Below are 18,548 nucleotides of genomic sequence, written 5' to 3'. Positions count from 1 at the left end.
CAGCAGACGGCTGTACTTTTTTTATTTTTGTCTTGTTTTAGTATCCGTGGCTATAGAGGTACTTCACAACAGCTTGTGTCTGTTTGCTACTAGTGTGACAGTACTATGATGATGATGTTTGGTTTATGGAGCGCTTAACGGTGCGGTCATCAACACCCATACGTAGTCCCAATTGTTACACAATCGAATGTTTTCACAGACCTTCTAGCCACTGCCACAAATGATGATGATGATGATGATGATAATGATGATGATGATGAAATGATGAGGACGACACAAATACCCAGTCCCCGGGCAGAGAAAATCCCCAATCCGGCCGAGAATTGAAACCGGGACTCTGTGATCCAGAGGCAGCAACGCTAGCCACTAGACCACGATCTGCGGACGTGATAGTACGGAATATCGTTTACAGCGTCCAGACACTTCCATTATATCTTTGGTCAATGATAATCTCAATTCGTCAGGCAATGCACTTTGCAGTCAATATTTTTAACATCTTTCGATGCTTTTTATTGCTGGATTTTTAGCGACGATGACACATATACATGACAGGTGATTTTTCAGATCCGACATGCGCTAAAGAACAGTCTATTGCATCACGCTACTTGATTATGGCCGATATTGCAATAAGTGCAGATAAATAATTTACGTAGTCGTGGCAACAATGACATCTTTTAAAAAACTCCCATGTTTCTTTCCAGGCCAGATTGTCAGAGGTGTTAAAATTTTTTCCTGTCTCATTTTGTACGAAAAGCTCCTATCAACATTATATGTCCCTGCAGATTAAAACTTAAAAAGAGTAAATAAGAGAGAAGAGGGGGGGGGGGGGCGAGACAGAGTAACCATAATGTGTTTTCGTATTCAATCGCAAGGACCATACCAGCAACGTGCAACTTGTTAGCATGGACTGCTGTCCTATCTGATAATACTATCAACAAATAACGCACATGGACAACTTTTGAAATAAGACCTGCAGTTGTTACACGTTGTCCGTAAGTAAAGTGAGAAACATACCTCGCTTGTGCTACGCCCGTGGCTATTTTGATGTCACCTTCCAACGTAGCAGAGTAACAACTTACGTATGCTGAATTATGGTACGCCTTGCAAACACCAGAGGAAATTTCAGTGCCGACAAATTTCGATCTTAGGTTCTTAATAAATGTATTTCACATATTTCTGCGCAATTAAGAACCAAGCAAGACTACTTTATCGATGTGCCAGGTTATTCACTTAAACAAGTAATGATTCAAAATGTCCAGCCACGCTTCCTCTTAAAAACAAGTTCGAAAGATCAGCACTCATTGCGATTTAACAGTCGAGCACCTTCTGTCTTTCCACAAATGGCACTGTGTTTCATTTCCATATGGCAGGTAACATTCATCTCAGTCTGAATCCAGCTGTCCATTAGCTACTCTTCCACATCTGTGATGCTGCTCTGACGTCAGTCAGATAACGCAAGCTCTGCATGTACAGCTTGGCCAAGCAAAGTCCGAACCTTCGCAGAGGAACACTTGGATTATTTATTCACTCAGGGCAAGTAATCAAGTGTAACATTTCACAGCACTTATTATTCGACTATTCGGAGGAAGAAAACAACGCGATAACGAACAAAGACGAATCGGGGATGTTGCACCTCAAGCAGTTCAGAAATGTAAGGCTGTTCGATAAGGCATAGGCTCGGGCTACACACTCTGCACCCCTATTTATATGTTGTTACGTGACAGTGGTTAGTGTTTTGAGTGAGCACCTCTCCACATCAAGTGGTGAAATTAATCACTTTTTATCGTGCTAACGCTATATCTTGTTTCTTAGAGTACAGTGAATTTTTTTTTCCATTAGGCGTGCTTAAATTTTAATTAACTAAGCGTGTTCATTGTTCATAAATGACCTCCTTCTTAATACGTGTGCTGTTGTCCTTCGTTATTTGTTGTGTCATTAGCAAATATGAGCTGTAATGCATATAAGAGCACCATTTTACACTACATATTGGCTCTCGACTTGATATATACACTATGTGATCAAAAGTATCCAGACACCTGGCTGAAAATCACTTACAAGTTCGTGGCGCTCTCCATCGGAATGATGGAATTCAGTGTGGTGTTGGCTCACCCTTAGCCTTGATGACAGCTTCCACTCTCGCAGGCAACGTTCAATCAGGTGCTGGAAGGTTTCTTGGGAAATGGCAGCCTATTCTTCACGGAGTGCTGCACTGAGGAGAGGTATCGATGTCGGTCGGTGAGGCCTGGCACGAAGTCGGCGTTCCAAAACATCCCAAAGGTGTTTTATAGGATTCAGGTCAGGATTCTGTGCAGGCCAGTCGATTACAGGGATGTTATCGTCTTGTAACCACTCCGCCACAGGCCGTGCATTATGAACAAGTGCTCGATCAAGTTGAAAGATGCAATAGCCATCCTCGAATTCCTCTTCAACAGTGGGAAGCAAGAAGGGGCTTAAAACTTCAATGTAGGCCTATGCTGTGATATTGCCACGCGAAACAACAAGAGGTGCAAGCCCCATCCATGAAAAACACGACCACACCATAACACCACCACCTCCGAATTTTACTGTTGGCTCTACCCACGCTGGCAGATGTTCACCGGGCATTCGCCATACCCACACCCTGCAAACGGATCGCTACATTGTGTACAGTGATTAGGCACTCCACACAACGTTTTTCCACTATTCAATGGTTCAGTGTTTACGCTCCTTACACCAAGTGAGGAGTCGTTTGGCATTTACCGGCGTGATGTTTAGCTTATGAGCAGCAGCTCGACCCTGAAATCCAAGTTTTCTCACCTCGCGCCTAACTGTCATAGTACTCGCAGTGGATCCTGATGCAGTTTGGAATTCCTGTGTGATGGTCTGGATAGCTGTCTGCCTATTACACATTACGACCCTCCTCAACTGTCGGCGGTCTGTGTCAGTCAACAGACGAGGTCGGCCTGTACGCTTTTGTGCTGTACGTATCCCTTCACGTTTCCACTTCACTGTCACATCGGAAACAGTTGACGTAAGGATGTTTAGGAGTGTGGAAATCTCGCGTACAGACGTATGACCCACGTGACACCCAATCACCTGACCACGTTTGACGTTCGTGAGTTCCGCTAAACGCCCCATTTTGCTCTCTCACTACGTCTAATGACTTCTGAGGTCGCTGATATGGAGTACCTGGCAGTAGGTGCCAGCGGAATGCACCTAATATGAAAAACGTATGTTTTTGGGGGTGTCCAGATACTTTTGATCACATAGTGTATATATAACTCACAGTACAAAAGTGATAAAACCCTGGAGAGGGGTGTTAATATATAACCATGACCGTCCTTCCGAGGGTTGTTTCACTTTTGTACTGTGAGTTCGAAACAAAAACGAAATGTCTTAAGCGGAGGTACAGCCTACATAGTCTAAAGTCCTCTTATTCACCTCCTCCCCTCCCCCCCCCCCCCTCCCCTGCCAATGTCCTTCCGCACGACATCTATTATTCTTCCTTCCCCTCATCATTTCCTATTTTCCTCTTTAAAGGAATACCAAATATAATACACGTCCATGTTATCATTTGGAAAAGCGAGTTGAAACAGTCCTTATCTAGAATTAAACCAGCAAACCCTTGATTCGAGCTCCCATATGTAAAACAGCTTCAGATATCTAATTAATTTACAGATTAGTTAATGTGTCAACTATTTGACGTTAAACCTGTAAGCTTGAAAAATTTAAAATGGTTTGAAATTACTCTTAATGTTTCTTGGAAGTCCCTAAGTGCTCTCTCTATCAGACAGTGGATGAGTGTAGTATGGGTAATTTGCGCTCCATTTTAAGCAAAAGGTTGTTTTTCACGTATCTCAATGTTTATGATGTAATATGTCCTGAAATACGTATCTCACAGTGGCGTAATTTTGCAGATAGACTCATTGGTATGTGTGGATACTGTTTGCAGAGTGTGCTGCGAATAGAGTTTGTGGTAAGAGGAAATAAATTAATGTTGAAGGTTTGATGCTGAAGGTTTACTGCATGGACAGAGAAAATGCAGCAAGCGATAAACTTTTTTCCTTCCATCATTTTGTGTGAATTGTCAGCGAGTAACAGATGAATATACACTCCTGGAAATGGAACAAAGAACACATTGACACCGGTGTGTCAGACCCACCATACTTGCTCCGGACACTGCGAGAGGGCTGTACAAGCAATGATCACACGCACGGCACAGCGGACACACCAGGAACCGCGGTGTTGGCCGTCGAATGGCGCTAGCTGCGCAGCATTTGTGCACCGCCGCCGTCAGTGTCAGCCAATTTGCCGTGGCATACGGAGCTCCATCGCAGTCTTTAACACTGGTAGCATGCCGCGACAGCGTGGACGTGAACCGTATGTGCAGTTGACGGACTTTGAGCGAGGGCGTATAGTGGGCATGCGGGAGGCCGGGTGGACGTACCACCGAATTGCTCAACACGTGGGGCGTGAGGTCTCCACAGGACATCGATGTTGTCGCCAGTGGTCGGCGGAAGGTGCACGTGCCCGTCGACCTGGGACCGGACCGCAGCGACGCACGGATGCACGCCAAGACCGTAGGATCCTACGCAGTGCCATAGGGGACCGCACCGCCACTTCCCAGCAAATTAGGGACACTGTTGCTCCTGGGGTATCGGCGAGGACCATTCGCAACCGTCTCCATGAAGCTGAGCTACGGTCCCGCACACCGTTAGGCCGTCTTCCGCTCACGCCCCAACATCGTGCAGCCCGCCTCCAGTGGTGTCGCGACAGGCGTGAATGGAGGGACGAATGGAGACGTGTCGTCTTCAGCGATGAGAGTCGCTTCTGCCTTGGTGCCAATGATGGTCGTATGCGTGTTTGGCGCCGTGCAGGTGAGCGCCACAATCAGGACTGCATACGACCGAGGCACACAGGGCCAACACCCGGCATCATGGTGTGGGGAGCGATCTCCTACACTGGCCGTACACCACTGGTGATCGTCGAGGGGACACTGAATAGTGCACGGTACATCCAAACCGTCATCGAACCCATCGTTCTACCATTCCTAGACCGGCAAGGGAACTTGCTGTTCCAACAGGACAATGCACGTCCGCATGTATCCCGTGCCACCCAACGTGCTCTAGAAGGTGTAAGTCAACTACCCTGGCCAGCAAGATCTCCGGATCTGTCCCCCATTGAGCATGTTTGGGACTGGATGAAGTGTCGTCTCACGCGGTCTGCACGTCCAGCACGAACGCTGGTCCAACTGAGGCGCCAGGTGGAAATGGCATGGCAAGCCGTTCCACAGGACTACATCCAGCATCTCTACGATCGTCTCCATGGGAGAATAGCAGCCTGCATTGCTGCGAAAGGTGGATATACACTGTACTAGTGCCGACATTGTGCATGCTCTGTTGCCTGTGTCTATGTGCCTGTGGTTCTGTCAGTGTGATCATGTGATGTATCTGACCCCAGGAATGTGTCAATAAAGTTTCCCCTTCCTGGGACAATGAATTCACGGTGTTCTTATTTCAATTTCCAGGAGTGTATATCGTAAGATAATGTTAAATTAAAGTATACTTTGTAATTGTGATACTAAACGCAATATAGGAAATATATGGACGAAGAAACTACTTTAAGTACAAATGGAAACAACTTAAGTGCTCTACTTATCTCGTGTTGCCGTCGCCGCCTCCGCCCCTCCCCGCGGAATGGAAGAATAAACCTCACATAAACATCACACTACGTATTCTTCCACCTTTGCTGGAACCTTATTGGATTTCGTTTCACGTGGAGCGGAAGCCAAAGCTGTCTCCAGTACAGTCAAGTACGATAATGAGGATATGTATTATGCTGTGCGTTACGCGTACATCAACGCGACGGTTCCTTCACGTTTGTTTCAGTGTGAATGCACTAATACCGTCCGAACTCCTATAGAAATCAATAATTTGCGAGTGGGAGGTTAATGGGCGAGGGACGCCGCATTGCAGCGTGCGGTAAGGGTCAGGGACCGCGTCAGGTTGCAGAAGCGGTTAAGACAACCGCCGATGAGAAGCGGTAAATCCGGGTTCGAGTCTCAGACCGGTACAAATTTTCAGTTCTAGGCGCCACTGCACTGCTACAGTGCCCTGTGCGGTTGATTCCCACCCATCCCTTCCCTTTCGTTCCCCATTCTCTATTTCACATAAAAGAAATTATGTATGCCGAATAGAGGTCCACAGTGTATTAGGTCAATGCTCGTAGTGCAGCGTTCGAGTTTCACGGCTAAAGACATTTCCTTCCATGGACTGGACTACGAGAGCGAACTCTCGCTTCTGACTTGCTGGTGTCCACCAGTCTGCGCCCATGCCGCGAACGTGAGAAGGCACGTGAGTAAGCTGTCTGAAGCCCTACTCTGATTGCTTCAGAACGGGATTAGAGAACCCGTCAGCGAAAGTAGACACGTAACCGCCACACTTATGTATTTACTTCTGGAAACGCTGCACAAAGTCCCTCTGTGGAAGCACAGTTCAAAAGACAAATATCAGCATGACGGTGTTGGAGAAGACGTAGTTGCTGAAAATTTGTGGAACAAAAAACACTCCATTACAAAGACTAAAATATTCAGAGGTAATTAACTTGCTTGTTGAGATATTGGCCATTCTCTCATATGGTGGCCATGTCTCTGTTGGGACAACAAGAGGTGTTCTGTGTTTACCAACCGTCTTACACAGTTCCTCAATCCTCCTTTACAAATACTCACAATGGAACCTCCCCATCGCACCCCCCTCAGATTTAGTTATAAGTTGGCACAGTGGATAGGCTTTGAAAAACTGAACACAGATGAATCGAGAAAACAGGAAGAAGTTGTGTGGAACTATGAAAAAAATAAGCAAAATATACAAACTGAGTAGTTCATGCTCAAGATATGTAACATCAAGGATCATCTGAGGTTAGGAGCGCCGTGGTCTCGTGGTCAGCGTTAGCAATTGCGGAACGAGAGGTCCTTGGTTCAAGTCTTCCCTCGAGTGACAAGTTTAATTTTTTATTTTTGGGCAATTATCAAAGTTCAGTCACTCACACATAATCAACTTCGCTCTCCAAAATTCCAGGACATGTTCAGATTTGCTTGGACATACGCAGGATTTGACGGTCTACAAACGGAAAAATTTGAAAAAAACAAAAAACGTTGAAAAGATATGTTTTGACAGAGCACAGGGAAAACTGTGCGACTGTGAAACTGTTGCATTCATTTGTTGCAGTTTATGTGACAAACTCTTATGTTTTCATCACTTTTTTGGGAGTAATTATCACATCCACAAGAAAACCTAAATCGGGCAACGTAGAAGAATCTTTTCACCCATTCGCCAAGTGTACAAGTTAGGTGGGTCGACAACATATTCCTGTCATGTGTCGTACATGCCGTCACCAGTGTCGTATAAAATATATCAGACGTGTTTTCCTGTGGAGGAATCGGTTGACCTATGACCTTGCGATCAAATGTTTTCGGTTCCCATTGGAGAGGCACGTCCTTTCGTCTACTAATCGCACTGTTTTGCGGTGCGGTCGCAAAACACAGACACTAAACGTATTACAGTGAACAGAGACGTCAATGAACGAACGAACAGATCATAACTTTGCGAAAATAAAGGAAGTAAACTTCTCACTCGAGAGAAGACTTGAACCAAGGACCTCTCGTTCCGCACCTGCTGACACTAACCACGGGACCACGGCACTCCTAAGCACACATTATCCTTGATTTTGCCTATCTTGCGCATGGACTACTCAGTTTGTATATTTTTGCTTATTTTTTGCATAGTTCCACACAACTTCTTCCTGTTTTCTCGATTGATCTGTGTTTAGTTTTTCAAGGCCTATCCACTGTGCCAACTTATAACTAAATCTGAGGGGGGTGCGATGGGGAGGTACCCTTGTCAGGAGCCCGTAGCGTAAACATGCCTACCCTCGGATTTGGTCACACACGCTCCTGCAACGTGAGCAAGATGTCGATAAGTGAGGTGTTAAACCCTTGGTAAAAAATTAGAAACATTTAGATCATATAGATTCTAAACGGGGATACGACACCACTGTCCCACCTCGACTAATTCATATCTCAGGAGGCGTGTGGGTTGGACTGCATCATACGAGGCATGGAAAGTATGATGGCTCCCCGTCCTGCATCCTGTATACAACACACCTGTAATCTTCCGACGCGAGTGACTTTCTCCAATACCGAGGCGAATTTGTCGCGCCGAAACTGTTGATAAAGAGCGACTGTTAATACGTTTGGTTAAGTGCACCGCCCACAAATCTGTCACCCACAGTACCCGCCCACACACTGATTCTAAAGCAGGCCCGATAACTTGCTTGCATGATCGCTAGAGGCTTTGCATTTCTCCACACGTGTTTCTGTGGCAATTTATAATTCTACTTCGCAAATAAAATGTAATCTGAGAACTGCGGATTATCAGCACTCAGCGTTAGTGTTCAGCCATAACCTGAACTTTAATCTGACTATGATTGACGTCAGCGTTATAGTCAGTGGTCTAAGTGCAAATACAGGAGCCACCATTAAGAAGTGGCCATCGAACTTCGACACTAGTAACCGTTCTCAACACGAGTGAAATGATCCACACTTCAAAAACCACGTCACTATCTCCTGCAAGAATAGAAAAAGACAAAATTGTCGCAGATTCCTGCGTTTGTCTGAACAGCACGGTGCTTTACCAGGCTTTACCATAGCTTTCTTCCGACGATTGAACTGACCTATACAGCCAGCTATAGGGAGACCTACATTTTAAAATAAAGTCAGATCGACGGTATAACTCGACATTTTTCACATTAAAACACACTGCCAGAAGTGAATGAAGTGATAAGAGACAGATAAAAAATCCTGGGACTGGAACAATTTAAAAAATAAAAGTATGGCCTGTATACTAGCATATATATACATTACTGGCCATTAAAATTGCTACACCAAGAAGAAATGCAGATGATAAACGGGTATTCATTGGACAAAAATATTATACTAGAACTAACATGTCATTACATTTTCACGCAGTTTGGGAGCATAGATCCTGAGAAATCAGTACCTAGAACAGCCACCCCTGGCCGTAATAACGGCCTTGATGCGCCTGGGCATTGAGTCAAACAGAGCTTGGATGGCGTGTACAGGTACAGATGCCCATGCAGCTTCAACACGATACCACAGTTCATCAAGAGTAGTGACTGGGGTATAGTGACGAGCCAGTTGCTCAGCCACCATTGACCAGATGTTTCCAATTGGTAAGAGATCTGGAGAATGTGCTGGCCAGGGCAGCAGTCGAACATTTTGTGTATCCAGAAAGGCCCGTACAGGACCTGCAACATGCGGTCATGCATTATCCTACTGAAATGTAGGGTTTAGCAGGGATCGAATGCAGGTTAGAGCCACGGGTCGTAACACATCTGAAATGTAACGTCTGCTGTTCAAAGTGCCGTCAATGCGAACAAGAGATGACCGAGACGTGTAACCAATGGCACCCCATACCATCACGGCGGGTGATACGCCAGAATGGCGATGACGAATACACGCTTTCAATGTGCGTTCACCGCGATGTCGCCAAACACGGATGCGACCATCATGATGCTGTAAACAGAACCTGTATTCGTCCGAAAAAATGACGTTTTGCCATTCGTGCACCCAGGTTCGTCGTTGAGTACACAATCGCAGGCGCTCTTGCTGTGATGCAGCGTCAAGGGTAACCGCAGCCATGGTCTCCGAGCAGATAATCCATGCTGCCGCAAACGTCGTCGAACTGTTCGTGAAGATGGTTGTTGTCTTGCAAACGTCCCCATCTGTTGACTCAGGGATCGAGACGTGGCTGCACGATCCGTTACAGCCATGCGGATAAGATGCCTGTCATCTCGACTGCTAGTGATACGAGGCTGCTGGGATCCAGCACGGCGTTCCATATTACTCTCCTGAACCCACCGATTCCATATTCTGCTAACAGTCATTATATATCGACCAACGCGAGCAGCATTGTCGCGATTCGATAAACCGCAATCGCGATAGGCTACAATCCGACCTTTATCAAAGTCGGAAACGTGATGGTACTCATTTCTCCTCCTTACATTTGGCATCACAACAACATTTCACCAGGCAACGCCGGTCAACTGCTGTTTGTGTCTGAGAAATCGGCTGGAAACTTTCCTTATGTCAGTACGTTTTAGGTGTCGCCACCGGCGCCAACCTTGTGTGAATGCTCTGAAAAGCAAATCATTTGCATATCACAGCATCTTCTTCCTGTCGGTTCAATTTCGCGTTTGTAGCACGTCATCGTCGTGGTGTAGCAATTTTAATGGCCAGTTGTGTAATATAAACATCGACTCTGCGTATAAGCCATCCTTAGAAGCAGTAATGTGACCATCTGTCAAAAGCCTGAAGAACCACGTTTTGTAGCTCTGACGTGCAGGAACAGAATCAGTGAGGCTGTGGGAGGCACCGACAAATATGTGGAGCCATCCGACTCCAATGCTGTGACCAGATGCGCTAGGTTTCTCGCTTGTGGAATCAGAGCCCCAACAGTTCGATCAAAGAAGTCGCACAGATTTCCGACTGGGCTTAAATCCTGGGTGTCAGGTGTCCAGGGGAGCACGGTAAATTCGTCCTGGTACTCTTCCGCGAATTCTTTACAGACGAATGGAAAAACTGGTAGAAGACGACCTCGGGGAAGATCAGCTTGGATTCCGTAGAAATATAGGAACACGTGAGGCAATACTGACCCTACGACTTATCTTAGAAGCTAGATTAAGGAAAGGCAAACCCACGTTTCTAGCATTTGTAGACTTAGAGAAAGCTTTTGACAATGTTGACTGGAACACTCTCTTTCAAATTCTGAAGGTGGCAGAGATAAAATACTGGGAGCGAAAGGCTATTTACAATTTGTACAGAAACCAGATGGCAGTTATAAGAGTCAAGGGACACGAAAGGGAAGCTGCGGCTGGGAAGGGAGTGAGGCAGGGTTGTAGCCTCTCCCCGACGTTATTCAATCTGTATACTGAGCAAGCAGTGAAGGAAACAAAAGGAAAATTCTGAGTAGGTATTAAAATCCATGGAGAAGAAATAAAAACATTGTAATTCTGTCAGAGACAGCAAAGGACTTGGAAGAGCAGTTGAACGGAATGGGCAGTGTCTCGAAAGGAGGATATAAGATGAACATCAACAAAAGCAAAACGAGGATAATGGAATGTAGTCGAATTAAGTCGGGTGATGCTGAGGGAATTAGATTAGGAAATGAGACACTTAAAGTAGTAAAGGAATTTTGCTATTTGGGGAGCAAAATAACTGATGATGGTCGAAGTAGAGAGGATATAAAATGTAGATTGGCAATGGCAAGGAAAGCGTTTCTGAACAAGAGGAATTTGTTAACATCGAGTATAGATTTAAGTGTCAGGAAGTCGTTTCTGAAAGCATTTGTGTGGAGTGTAGCCATGTATGGAAGTGAAACATGGACGATAACTAGTTTGAACAAGAAGATAATAAAAGCTTTCGAAATGTGGTGCTACAGAAGAATGCTGAAGATTAGATGGGTAGATCATATAACTAATGAGGAGGTATTGAATAGGATTGGGGAGAAGAGAAGTTTGTGGCACAACTTGACTAGAAGAAGGGATAGGTTGGTAGGACATGTTCTGAGGCATCAAGGGATCACCAATTTAGTACTGGAGGGCAGCGAGGAGGGTAAAAATCGTAGAGGGAGACCAAGAGATGAATACACTAAGCAGATTCAGAAGGATGTAGGTTGCAGTAGAAATTGGGAGATGAAGAAGCTTGCACAGGATAGAGTAGCATGGACAGCTGCATCAAACCAGTCTCAGGACTGATGACCACAACAACAACAACAACTCTTCGAACCACGCGTGTGGCACGCTGCATTGTCCTGATGGTAGATGCCATAGTTCTGAGGGAAAACGAACTGCTTATAAGGATGGACACTGTGTTAAACTAAAGGCCCTTCCAGAATGACGAATTCACCCAGGGAATGCCATGAAAACATTCCCCAGACCATAACATCCCTCTTCCGGTCTGGACCCTTCCGACGATTTTTGCAGAGAGGTACACGACAACGACCGACTATCAAATGGAGTATAAGAAGAGATTCACCTGAAAAGGCCCTCTGCGCCGCTCAGTGGACGTCCAGTTGCGATAATGGAGTGCAAATTCCAGCATTCGCCGCCGATGAACAGCTTGGTGCAGGAACAACTGAACCTGGTGCCTGTTGCGGAGGCCCATACGCAGCAACTTTTGTGAGAGTAGTCAACTCTGCAAGATTATCATCTTCAGTATTTTATGTGAAATGAATCTAACAAATCTCACTGTTTTAATTTGTATTTCACAGTCGTTTATCGTCTACAGCAGAGTGCACCTCATAAGCAATGGGTTGTCGTACTGCAGCGGGCTGCGAACGGCCCAGTGTTCACAATACACTGACACGATTTTCTGACAGCAGAGATTATCATATGTCAGGTACTGTTCTGTTTCCAGTCGATTTCCTCTGGGTTTTTTTTTTCATCTTTGTGACTACGAAGATGTACATCAGACGTGACCGTTGCATTCGCCGATCCTATAATATGTTCTCAGTTACCAACCTTGTCACTGATACGTGATCCGCTTCACGACATGCGGATGATAGCATATTCCTCAGAATGTTCTCTCTACTCCTCTACTCCTACAGCAAGTAAGAGACTCTTGCAATGTGGTCAAGTGGTCGCTAAAACTTATCTTCGTTTGTTATTAAGCTTATAAGGCCACTGAATCAGGATACGATGAAAACTGACTTACAGCACGTAAATACATGGAAGTGTCTCACATTTTGTTATGAATCCATGATGTGTAGTACGTAGAGGCATGCGAAACAAAATCAGTGAGATACTTTTGTCTCTCTTCCCCTCATTACAAATTTCCCGTGGAAAATCTTGCATTATGTAGTTGAAGTTCCTAGATATATCCCATTGAATGACTCACTGTTCTGAGCAATAGATATGTGTCCTTGGAACAAAAAATGGCTCTGAGCACTATGGGACTTAACATCTGTGGTCATCAGTCCCCTAGAACTTAGAACTACTCAACTAACTAACCTAAGGACAGCACACACATCTATGCCCGAGGTAGGATTCGAACCTGCGACGTAGCGGTCGCGCGGTTCCAGACTGAAGAGTCTAAAACCGCTCTGCCACAACGGCCGGCTCTGTGATAGTCGGGTTGGGGGGGGGGGGGGGGGGTACTTTGATTCGTGACTGATTACTGCAATTTGAAAAGTGGAAAGTACGGAAACAAGAGTTCACCACGTTAACATAAGGCACAAATGGAACAAAACTCCAGAAAATAACATGTTGTTGTGCTAATGTAGCTATATTGATAAACGAACGACCTAGGTCGTCTCCTGAATATGAAACCGAGGCGCCGAACTGCGTTGTGACTAATAAATATACGTTAGAGTTGGTGGTTACGGAGCGTTCTTATAGTTTTAACTGTTTAACATGTTACTCAATTAAATAGTATTTATTGACTCACCTGCCGCAGCACTTTTGCAATGATGAGAATCTGTCTTCGCGTGTTGACAAATTATTTCCAGTATTCTCCTTCCAGGTTTCGAATAAGAAACTTTTTAGGTCCAAAAGACAGGTACACAGTACACACTCTGTTGTGTTTCCTGTGGCAATCATGTGATCTGCAATATCATGATAAAAGTTTTAATTTTCAGGCTTTAGGTGTATTAGGTCTCCGTTTAGGAATTTCGTAAGTATGTTCTTTCTCATCAGATATACACACTAAAGGTCTATCAGGACTTTCAAAACTTGCGTTTCGGTTGCAGAAATATGTTCTCATCTATATCGTAAGATAATGTTAAATTAAAGTATACTTTGTAATTGTGATACTAAACGCAATATAGGAAATATATGGACGAAGAAACTACTTTAAGCACAAATGGAAACAACTTAAGTGCTCTACTTATCTCGTGTTGCCGTCGTCGTCTCCGCCCCTCCCCGTGGAAGGGAAGAATAAACCTCATATAAACATCACACTACGTATTCTTCCACCTTTGCTGGAACCTTTTTATTGGATTTCGTTTCACGTGGAGCGGAAGCCAAAGCTGTTTCCAGTACAGTCAAGTACGATAATGAGGATATGTATTATGCTGTGCGTTACGCGTACATCAATTCAGCGATGATGCAGGGCAGCAGCTTTATCGGCGCATTTAACTTGGACAGCACTGGTCATGCAAATGCTCCAACTAACCTAAAGTGATGTGAACAGTTGCAGTAAAGGCATAAAAAGAGACGAGCAGAGAAACAATATAGCTTTGAATGTCAATTAAATTTTAAATAAAAGGGAATAATACGTGGCAAAGTTCAGGCGATACACCGGACGGAAAACATAACATGCTCTCGATCTTAGCTAACATAGTATTGTAATTAAAAACAAGACTGATGAAAATTCCTGTCTTTAACAAGGGTAATTTTTCTGCATGAGCTGTGTGGCATAAAAGTGCACTGCCGATTTCCCATTTAGCTAAATATCGAAGCCACTGAAGGTGTTGCAGTCAGTCGTCTGGTAATCCCTGTAGGCCTACTCCTTCCATATCGGACTCCGAGGAATAAGGCACATTTCTATATTACTACTTGATAAGGAGGCGATAATCAGAATCCCATGTCATCAAAAATCAGCATTTCCCCCATCTCTTTTATGACGTGCTGTTCTGCATTTCGCCATCATTGGCAGTGATGTGTCACAAGGCTTTGTGCATTAGTTCCGGTACGTTTGGCAGCTAAATGTCTTGGTATTTCTCGCGACGAATCCCTTAACTTGGCTCCAGATCAGTTGTATTGGGTTCAGATTGCAATGTTACGTGACAACTGTAAAAATGCAGTATTTGTTAGTGCACTGGACGCCGCGAAAATTATTGTTTTCCTTGTATTTACGATGCTTATCACTCTGGCTCGTGTGAGACAACACCTGTCCTACAAAACAATGGGCATATTCAAATAAACAGTATTTGATTTTTTAATTTTCCTCCAAAAATTTAGTTGTGTAACGTTTTCTTAACTTCAACAATCTTTTAAAAAATATCGATAGTTAAATATGTATATTTCTAATGAAAAACATAATTTTGAGTGCGATATGTAATTACAAAATAGAAGAAAAATAATGGTTAAGTATGAGTTAATTAACATATACTTGATGAATTTCACATTTAAATGATTTAGGTATTCAAACCAAACAAAGAAAATTATAGACACAGTGTGTTTCTAACTGCCGCCAGCTATCTTACACGATTAGCGTTTACGACGCTACCGTCTACGCCACGCATGTATTCATAGCGCCCTCCCTTATATTTAGTACACAGTGTTTCTTGAAAAACATGAAAGCTGATTTTTCTCTGCAATCTTGTGAATAACGTTAAGAACAACTTGTTTCTCGCCATTAACGGTGTTCCGTGCGCGTGTTTCACTACCAAGCAGGAAGCAGTCCCGCGATTTTCACAGTTCGTATGAGCAGTGAGACAATCAGAGTACAAGTAGCGTTTAGAGAGACTGACTACACACAATTTTTGAAATACAAATTACGTAGCTAAAGTATGATTAAGAAAAACGTTGATGGCTTTTAATACATTGTCTTAAAGTTTCTTTCACAATGAGATAGTAATAAGGTATCTTAATACCAAAGTTGGACCTACTTCCAAGAGCGGAACAATACCAATGATGAGAGCTAGGGATGCTGACCAATCATCGCGTTCCAGGTTTATTCTTATGATGAACTAAGTATAGTCAACTATAAAATAAAATTTCAGAGTTTTCTGGGGTATCTGTGTATAATTTTGTAGACAGAGGAGCATTAGATTTTCACGTTATCAGTGGCAGGCATAAATAATACATTAAGGACTCTCTGTGTCATGGAAACTGTGGATGCCTTCATGATCAGTTGCCCTTCAAAAAGTGAATCATATTGTGATGGCTATTTAAGTTTTTTACCACAGAGTTTAATTAAATTTTTCACTGATGCATATAACTGCTGTATAACCAAGTTCACGAATGTCGTGTGTTCTGTTGCAGTATCTGGTTACAAGCTACCACACAGACCCGTACATCAAGTGGTTGCTGGACAACACACGCATCCATATCCTGCCATCGATGAACCCTGACGGCTTTGAGGTGGCTCGTGAAGGCCAATGTGACGGCGGCCAGGGGAGGTGACTCTCATACACTTATGAGGATAGCTTCTTTTCCTCTCTATTTTATCCTGTTGTTTTACTGTTATGAAATCATGGTATGAGCTGTCTATTGAATGAGGTTATGCTGTTTGTTTTGTCGAAAACTGATAAATCTTCCGTTATAGTATCAGTTGTTCACACACTTTTAAGCTCCTGTCCATTGATGATTAAATCACAAGGAAATATTCGCTTACAGTAAATAAAGTCATTTAAAAATAAACGCAAACGATAGTGTCACTGATACAATAACTATCTCACGTTGTATATAGGGTGCACATAAAGTCCAGGAACACTTTCAATTATTTATTGCACAAGAGCCAAACATTGTACAGTTATCATACGTATGTCATTTTGAAGAGAAACCCAGAATACCGCCACAACGTAGTTTGGTAATTTGCAGATAGTCAGCGCTAGTCGCAAACATGGCGAATTCAGGTGTAGAGCGAGCTTTCTGTGTGTTGGAGTTCGACAAAAACAAGTGTGCTACAGTTGTTCAGCAGATGTTTAGAACCAAGTACGGTAAGAAGCCACCAACAAGAAACTCCAATTACCACTGGCACAACAAATTCATTACGACGGGTTGCTTGTGCCCGGCAAAGAGATGGGATGTCCCAGTGTGAATGAAGTGAATGTGGAGCGCGTACGAGACACATTCATAAGGAGTCCAAGAAATCGGTGCGTACTTCCCGTGATCTCGAAATAGCTGCAATGACAGTGTGGAAAGTCCTGTGACAGAAGCTGTCTATGAAACTATTCAAATTGGAGCTAGTGCAGAAGCTCAGTGACGACAACAAAGACAAGCGTTTTGAGTTTTGTTTGCAGTTCCAACAATTGAATGAGAATGGGGATGGCATTGTTTATCACTTAATTTTTAGCACTTAATTTTCACACTAATGTGAAAGTGAACAAGCATAATTGTCGAATCTGGGCTTCAAAGCATCCACACGAATGCATTTAATTTGAGCGGGATTTCCCAAAGGTAAATGTTTTTTGTACCTAGTCACGTCGAAAATTCTAAGGGCCATTCTTCTTCGCCGAGAGCACTATCAGTGGGTATTCCTACTTGGACGTGTTGCAGCAATGGCTGATGCCTCAAATGCAATCGGGCTCTCCGTTCATCTTTCAGCAGGATGGGACTCGGGCCATGCTTGAGAAGAAAACAGCTGTTTCATGAAATGGCCTCCCCGATCACCAGAACTCACTCTGTGTGACTTTTCTCTGTGGGGACACGTTAAAGATCTAGTGTACGTATCGCCTCTACCACGTGATGTAGCAGAGCTCCACGACAGAATTCGGGAAGCGACTGCCACAGTCGACGATGCCGTGCTGGGACAGGTATGACAAGAATTCAATTACTGTATTGATGTCTGACGGGCTCGCATACCGAGTGTTTGTAAACAGAACTTTCAAAATTTCTGTTCAAAATGCAATATGTATGACATCTGTACAATGTTTAGTTCTTGTGCAATAAATAATTGAAAGTGTTCCTGAATTTTATGCGCACCCAGTATTTTTCTTCCACTGTAAATACACAAAATTGAGTGAAGAAGGAAAGGAAGCATGAAATATACATGTTCCAACCATTCGTTTTTTAAAGATATTAAACAGTTTATATTTTGGTCATGGTGTGTCGTGCATATGAAAAAATATTTACCATGCATGAATATGTAGGATTTTGTTTCGATAGCGTTGTAGTGACCATGCTAATGCTGACGATATAATAATTAAATTCGATACTTCAGACAGTTAATTACATAACACCAATCGGGGCTTAACGTTTCCTACTTGCAAGGACTCGACTTTATTCCTGTTCTTTCCTGTTTGCAGTCAGTTACTTGTCATGTACTACGAGTTGTGCGAGAAAAGCACTGAGACTGACAACACGACGAGCGATATGGCAACAATGTGTTGCTCTACTTGTGTAGATCGGTATGTTCACCCCGTCCAGATGCTCAGACCGTGTTTCAGCTTCGCACAACCATCACGTGATTTTCGAGAGCGCCATCATTTTTTGAGATTTGTTTTTGTTGTGTGTTACGAAAACGGAACAGCAGCATTTAGAGAAACGTTATGCAGTCGGCTTTCGTGCTAAACTTGGGGAATCCGCGAGTGTGACCTTTGAAATTTAAAACAGGCTTATGGGGAACAATCGTTATCAAGAGCCCAAGTTTTTCGCGCTGGCACAAGTCATTTTTGGAAGACCAAGAACGTCTTGAAGATTAACCTGGTTCAAAAACAAACGAAACGACGAAATTTGTTGTTTCAGGAAATGCTGTCATCCCACTGTTTTACAAAGATGGCTCAGGAAAAGAGTGAATCGAGTGAGACCAGACATTGCAGACAAGCGGA

The 18,548-nt window shown here is 43.8% G+C and overlaps 1 protein-coding gene across 2 annotated transcripts in view; it reads left to right on the top strand.

Moving 5' to 3' along the window:
• LOC126171596 (carboxypeptidase M) overlaps window positions 1–18,548 on the top strand; it is a 307,417-nt gene that overhangs the window by 185,185 nt on the left and 103,684 nt on the right. For both annotated transcript variants that reach the window (XM_049920812.1, XM_049920813.1), the window contains exon 4: window positions 16,042–16,178. In XM_049920812.1, the coding sequence (XP_049776769.1) occupies window positions 16,042–16,178 (137 nt within the window). The remainder of the gene's footprint in view (window positions 1–16,041; window positions 16,179–18,548) is intronic.

This window comes from Schistocerca cancellata, chromosome 1 (genome assembly GCF_023864275.1).
Source record: "Schistocerca cancellata isolate TAMUIC-IGC-003103 chromosome 1, iqSchCanc2.1, whole genome shotgun sequence".
Taxonomy (NCBI): domain Eukaryota; kingdom Metazoa; phylum Arthropoda; class Insecta; order Orthoptera; family Acrididae; genus Schistocerca; species Schistocerca cancellata.
This window is presented reverse-complemented; position numbering and strand designations above follow the sequence as displayed.